The following is a 7,500-nucleotide window of genomic DNA, read 5'->3' as shown; positions in this document are numbered from 1 at the left end:
GACCACATTGTTTGGTTTGCTGTGTTAATGTGACACATTAATAAAACTGTTCATGTCTCCTGACTGACGTGAACTGAGGTTATTAAACATGTTCTTAGGTTGTTTCAGGTAAAAAATTAATTTTTTTATTATTTAAAAAATCACTGTTTAGTTTTTTCCCTTCGTCACAAACAGCTGTTTACAAAATGATGTGTATCATATGAGTTGTTGATGACCTATAACCTTTGTGATGTGGTTCATTAAAGAAGGAGGCTCATAAATAGGGTTTATGTATGTCTCTGTACTAAACCTGGCTGACCGGTCGTTTGGAGAACTGGTGATGTGGAGCATTTGTTTTCAGTACAGTAGAAACAAAACACCAGGAACAAACATCAGGAACAAACAGTTGAATTTAGCTTAAAATGTTTTATTTCTTTATAAAATTACATTCACACATTGATCCCTTTATCCTGCAGAACAGATTCACTTCCTACACTACGGCCCTGTGCAGCTCCCCACCTTCATCACTCATCTTCCTCAAGGAACCAGAATCTTCTTTTACATAAAGTCATTTAAGAACAAGACAATCACCACATTCACTGAAGTCTGACCCACCAGAGACTCAGTCTTACAGTGGATGAAGGTTTAAAGAAGGAGGTAAGGAGGATTAGAATCAAACATCTGGACCCACTGAGGAGCTGGGTCCCACCTCATACGGGACTTGGTCTGATTAATGGAGGTGGGCGGGGTATGAATGTTACCTCCATCATTTTTGTGAACCACCTCAGTGCCTTCAGAGACACCATCTGCATCAGGACTCAACAACAGACTCCGTTCAGAGAGATCAGACTCAGTCAGGAGGTTCAGACACATGAAACATGGTGGAACTGATGAGACCGGTGTTACTGATGTTACTGATGTAACAACTGGTGTAACTGATGATATTGATGGAAATGGTGTAACTGCTGTAACTGGTGTTACTGATGTAACTGATAGAACTGGTTTAGCTAATCGAACAACTGGTGGAACTGGTGGAACAACTGGTGTAATTGATGGGACTGATGGATTAACTGATGGAAATGATGCAACTAAGGTAACTGATGGAAAAAACCAGTGTAACTGATGTAACAACTGATGTAATTGATGGATTGACTGATGGAATTGATGGATTAACTGATGTAATTGATTGATTCATTGATGGATTCATTGATGTAACTGATAGAGTAATTGATGGATCTGATGGAATTGATGGATTAATTAATGTAACTGATGGATTCATTGATGGAATTGATGGATAAATGTATGTAACTGATGCAAAGGATGTTACTGATGGAACTGGTGTAACTGGTGGATTAACCATGCTTAAACAAAATGAGGCCTTTAGTGTGACAGGATCAGGACACATTCAAACTCTGAGATCACAGTCTAAGTTCTGATTTAAACTTAAGACAGATTCATGAATATAATGTTCACTGACGACGACCTCAGAGCTCATTTATCCCTAATGCTGGCCTACACATCACTCCGCAATCTGGTCCACACAGTGCACAATCTTTCTTTCACAGCAGATCATAACTCTGCCTCTCTTCTTCTTTGTTTCTCTACACGTGAACACTAACACCACACAGTGAGCCCTCACTCCCACAGCAGCCAGAGTTCAGATGCTGAGCTTCCTCCATCAGAGTTAGTCTGGGATGTGTACCAGTGTCCTGGATGCAGGACCTACAACAGTTTCACTGTTACAGTTCAATATTCACTCAGCTCTGAGTCAACATGATCAGCAGGCTATGTGACGTTCAGCAGAGGACAAATCTGTTATCTTATTCAGCTAGCTTATGATTCACATCACTGCCATCCAACTATCAATGGCCCCTCCGGCCTGTGGGTGGGGACACTGTCACCTGTCTGTAGCTGACCCCCTGAATCTGACTCTTTCTGAGGAGGAGTGCTGAGGCTCGGAGGCTGTTAGACACAGGAAACTTGGAGCAGCCACAGACGTGGAGTTAAAAACAAATAAATTAGACTCCAGGAACAGCATCACTGCAGGAGTGATAATGATTGGCGGGTGGGGACGACTACAGACGCAGTCAGTGAGAACCAAGCTGCTCACCGTGTAAGAGCTGTAACCTTCATCACAGCATCCTCAACATCTTCAACCTCAGAAACACACAACTCTTTATGTCAGTCCTTACTTTGATATGGTTGCATTGAAGCAACTTATTGAGGAAGACAGTAACTTTCCTTGACCCACATCACAACCATCCACCATTTTTCCCTCAGGAACCATTACAGCCACCTGTATGTTACATCAAAGATTTTCATGAAGTACTGACAGTACGCGTACCTTCAGTACCTGCGCCATCAGTACCTTCAGTACCTGCGCCATCAGTACCATCAGTACCTTCAGTACCTGCGCCATCAGTACCATCAGCACCATCAGTACCTTCAGTACCTGCGCCATCAGTACCTTCAGTAGCTGCACCTTCAGTAGCTGCACCTTCAGTAGCTGCACCATCACAGTATCAACAGTGACGGTGACAGTGACTGGATTTTGTACTTTAAGCTCTAATCAAAGAAGAAAATAATCTGTTTACATTTGTGTATCTCTGGATTTAGGGAAACTCGTTCCAGATGTGTTAAAGACAGTGAAAACTGGTCCTGTCAAACCCTTTGCTTTTGAAACCCTTGTCTTTCTGAAGAGCTCAGCTGAGTGAACATGAAGAACAAGTTAAAGAGAAACTTCTTCCAGGAGGAGTACCTGATTCTGATCCTGCTCTTTCCTTTACCTTCATCCCTCCAGCAGCAGCTGCTGCATCAGTTCAGACCAACATCATCATCAACTACACAATAAAGATGAATCATTAAAACACTAATAATCTCTACAGGACAGAAGCTATATTTGTCTAATATTCAGATTAATTTAATTAAGTCAATCTGGTCTCAACATGTAGAACCAGCAGCAGCAGAACAAGGTCCAGGTCCAGTTCCTGCTTCCTGGAGGAAACTAACAATGTGATTGGACGTGATTCAACATTTCCATCTCAGCTGGTCCATCATTCCACTGATGGTACATATGTTAACCAGCTGTTTTAGGCTCAGGTGTCTTTGGTTCATTGATCACTGTCCCACAGCTCATCACCCTCGGTAACGTGTGTTTGTTATAAGCCAATCAAAACACAAGAGTGAATTTAAACAGTCAAACTCCTTTACGCCTTCGTGAGAAATTCTTAAAACATCAAATATGTTCAGATAAATGTAATAAAATAACATGATTGTAACAACATCTGGATGAAGCAGTGACAGAACAGCTGGAGACTGGAACACAGGAAGCTGAGCAGGTCTCAGTCCTGTTGGTTATGGGGTCAGGGGGTCTTCATAGCTCAGGTCTGAGGACTTAATGACTCTGTATGGCTTTATGATGTAATCCACATATCATCTATCACACGATCTAAATCATCAGAGACTGGAGGTGAATGTTGTCACTTCCTGTTTCAGATTTAAATAACTGTGACGACTCTGATGTACAGAGTATAATGGAGGACTGATAGATTTCTGTTTCTTTAATCTCAACACACCTGTTGTGTTATTTTCCTTGTTATGACAGGAATAAGGCTACGACAAAAGGTTTGTAAAAACAGAATCTTTCTTTAGAGGTCTGATGATATTTTAGATTTTTATGATTGTCAACAAACCTCAGACCAAAACAACCACAGACCTGATCTGGCTCAGGACTGTGTGTGTGTGTGTGTGTGTGTGTGTCCAAGACCTGATCTGTGTTTCTCCTCTGAGCCTCAGACCTCCACTGTTTATTAAATTATTTATTATAATTTATCACTGTCCTGCTGCCCCACATACTCACTACAGCTTCAAATGTAGATTAATCCGCCACTGAAAATAGTCCCCAACAAAGTCGCGGTTTCCTCCTGTACGAGTGACAGAGGAACGACAGCGTCCAGCTGTTTGTAGGAAATTAATGAACGGTTTAAAAATGAGACTTTACATTGTGACCTGTTAATTAAATATTTCAGATATTAAAGTAGAACCCAGAGGGACTGGGGATGAGAGCAGACGGGGTCGAGAACGTTCAGAGATTGGTTCTAGTCTTTACGTGAGATATGATGAAAATCTAGAGGAACATCAGACGTTTGACTGGAGTGATGTCCAGTTATTATTTTTCTTATTACTCAGACCAGTCCACATCCAAAACCTCACACACCACAAGGTGAGACGGTTCAACTGCCTCACTGTGACTCTAACATCAGTGTCCACTGTGTTCTCACTGTGGTTCTCTTCTGAACTCACTGACAGCAAAGCTGGACTGTAACATCTGAACACACAATCCCCCTGCACACATGAGTTTCAGTGTTCCCCATTTCCTGTAACACACACACACAAGCACACGCACACACACGCACACACACACACACACACACACACACACACACACACACACACACACACAGAGCTGAAGGGCCTGTCAGTGAAAGGATCCTGACCGAGTCTCCTCCCAGGTAAACCCTGTAGATCAGTCCCCACACATCCTCAGTCCCAGACTGTTCAGATCCAGATTCTGTCCCGTCCCCTCTCATCCAGCCCTCCACCTCAGTATCTACAGTCTCTCTCAGCACTGACGTGTACTATGCCAAGCCCATCTCCTCCAGCACACTCCTGGGGGACTCGTCCTCCTGCAAAGGAAACACACAGACATAAAGGTGGACTCAGGTGTACTTCAAATCTCCTACACCTAAAGGTACATCTACAGGTACACCTATACCTAAAGGTACTCCTACACTTACAGGTACAGTTACATTATCACATTATACAGCACTGGAATATAAACATCATCCAGGCTGTGGCAGACCAGAGCCTGGACTATAAACCACAACAAATGAACTATAGTAATAAACTTTAGAACAACCAGCAGAGCTACACCCACTGATCTCAGTGAACGCCCAGTTAAACAGGGGGTTAATAAGTCCTTGATGTAAGTTGGAGCAACAGAAGTGATCACACCTGTGATCTCAGGTTAAGACACAGGCGTTACCACAACAAAGGTCTCAACGCGCTGTGGCATCATCGATTCGTACAATAAGCTGAAGCCGTATGGCATTGGTATCTATGGTTGTACTGATGGTTTTAGTTGCTATGTAGTGTGAATGGAGGCCTGCAGAACAAACAACGACACCAAGATAATAGCAGACTACTTCATCACATCCGTTGTGCGCTTGTGAGGATGCCTGGAGCGACTGCGCGCTGACAGAGGCATGGAAAAAGACCGGGAGAGTTGACTTTATTCTCAACATTCCGACTTTATTCTTGAAATTCAAAATAAATTAAAAAAAAAATCTTCCTCTTCTGAGTCAGTTCGACCTTTTTGCATGATGAAAAAAAAAAAAAGTCCTCATTTTTTTCCTCATCCATGGCCCTAATACTCCTTCGTAATAATGTCGTCTTCTTTTTTGGATAAAAACTAATTAAAGTGGTAAATTATTTCACGTTATTGACACTGAAAAGATTAGTATTCAGTTTTGTTGGAGGACAGTTAATGAGAAGAAGCCCGTTCTTGTCTCCGCCATGTTATCAGAATTGATGCAGGTCACATGACCTGTGGATCTGTGGGTCAGACTAATGTGACTGTCAGTGACAGGAAGTGAGAAGCTCCAGCATGAGCATCAGCTGTCAATCAGATTACCTCCTGCAGAAGGTCGGCCTGTTCGATGGCTTTGAGGACACTCTTCTTAGACGTGTCCTGGATCTCTCCTCCCATCAGGAACTCATCCAGAATGAAGTACGCCTTCTCAAAGTTAAAGATGATGTCCAGCTCACACACCTGCACAGACACACACCAGTCGTCAGCGCTCTGTACATCAGAGTCGTCACAGTTGACTTCTGTCACCTTTAATTAGCAGATGAATATCGGAAACATTTGACTCACGCTGCCAAAGTATTTATCCAGCAGCTCCACGAAGCGGTGGATCACCTCCAGAGTGATGAGCTCGTTGTCCTGCTCCTCTATCGCACAGCAGAAATACAGGCTGGCATACCTGCAGGAACACACACACACACACACACACGCACACACACACGCACACACACACACACACACACAAACAACACATCAATATAATAACACATCATATGATTGATGAATTTGCAGGGCAGACTGAAACACACACTCTCTTAAATCTCCCTCTGATGAAAATCAAGTGTTTCACCTTGTTAACATCCATATGAAATGTTTTATATCATACAGACATATGATGAGAGAAATAATCATCATCACCATGACTGAGTGTTTCCACCTTGAACTGCAGTGAACCAATGACAGTCTCATAAACACAGATTCAGACAGGGGGACAGGGGGGGCGGGGCTAAATAAACCTGAAACCTTGTCAGTACAGAGAGAAAGAGTTAGCATTAGGATCAGGAAGTAAGAGTAGATGAGCTTCAGACCCAGTTTCCTTTTTTTTGCCACTTTTATGTGTGAAACAAAATATGAATCATAGCAGAGGATTTTACAGAGTTTAAAACATGTCTGGAGAGGAACTTTAATGAATTAAAATAACTTAAAACATGAAGTTACAACCACTAAGTCGACACGCACACACAAAGTGAAGCTGTAGTTCCTTCATGGTCCACTAGGTGCTGGTTCAGAGGAAACTGATGATGGATGGAAGCTGCCCAGTGATGAGTACAAATACTGTCTGACTGTTTAGACCTTTACAGCTGAAAGTTACTACATTACCCAGACTGCATCATGAACAGTCTGAGCCCGTCTCTGTTGACACTGCCTACAGAGGAGCTTGTTTACATTAACACCACCCTGAGTGACCTCCAGCTTCATTCTGTCAACTGCCACGATCACACACAAGAGCTGAGGGCACGACGTCACATGTACTGACAGACAGCTCATTCATTGGACAGTTTAAGTGATGTCATACTATTACGAATCAGTTAATGAATCATTTACAGCAGATGAATTTAACAACTCTGTCTGGGACCACACCCTCTCCAGATGGAGCACCAGTCTTTAGTCCATTAACACCGAGTTCAGACCTGGGTTGTATGATCTCAGATCAGTGTCTGCTTGTGTGTTTGTGAAAATATGATGTCTGCATAAATCATTAAACTCTAAACTAAGCATTTGTTTCATCGTCATTAATCTATTGTTGAATTAAAGATCAGAATTTAAGGACACATCACCCTGAGCCCAGAGTAACCTGATCATGTTTTATCCAACCAACAGAGAAAAACCAAGAACTGCTGCCAGCTGACACATCAGGGAGCTGGAACTGATTAATGGATAAGCAATCAATTAATGGATAATCATTGAATATGTGAACTGAGGTTTACACTTCATGATCATTTTAAAAGGTTTGTAAAAACAGCAGAGCTTCTATTACAGTGGAGTTCGTCTCTACTGCAGGAAATCCCTCAACACATCACCCACACACAGTTTTCTTAGTCCACCTCTGCATTCTGCTCACAGTACTGAGCCTGTGTGTGTGTGTGTGTGTGTGT

At 42.5% G+C, this 7,500-nt stretch overlaps 1 protein-coding gene across 3 annotated transcripts in view; it reads right to left on the bottom strand.

Annotated features, from left to right (window-relative positions):
* Positions 1-390: 390 nt before the first annotated feature.
* Positions 391-7,500, bottom strand: part of ap1s1 (adaptor related protein complex 1 subunit sigma 1) — a 12,341-nt gene continuing 5,231 nt past the window's right edge. The window contains exons 3-6 of one of the 3 annotated variants that reach the window (XM_023405360.2): positions 5,915-6,023; positions 5,672-5,809; positions 2,462-4,664; positions 391-2,422 (exon numbers count right to left, since the gene is read on the bottom strand). In XM_023405360.2, the coding sequence (XP_023261128.1) occupies positions 4,617-4,664; positions 5,672-5,809; positions 5,915-6,023 (295 nt within the window). In that variant the 3' untranslated portion in view covers positions 391-2,422; positions 2,462-4,616. The remainder of the gene's footprint in view (positions 2,423-2,461; positions 4,665-5,671; positions 5,810-5,914; positions 6,024-7,500) is intronic. The other 2 variants (XM_087173708.1, XM_087173709.1) reach the window with 2 other exon arrangements.

Source organism: Seriola lalandi, unplaced genomic scaffold, assembly GCF_002814215.2.
Source record: "Seriola lalandi dorsalis isolate HSWRI2012SDOR001 ecotype SW California unplaced genomic scaffold, Sedor1 jcf7180002054275, whole genome shotgun sequence".
Classification (NCBI taxonomy): domain Eukaryota; kingdom Metazoa; phylum Chordata; class Actinopteri; order Carangiformes; family Carangidae; genus Seriola; species Seriola lalandi.
The sequence above is the reverse complement of the archived record's forward strand: the minus strand, read 5'-3'. Positions and strand labels throughout refer to the sequence as shown.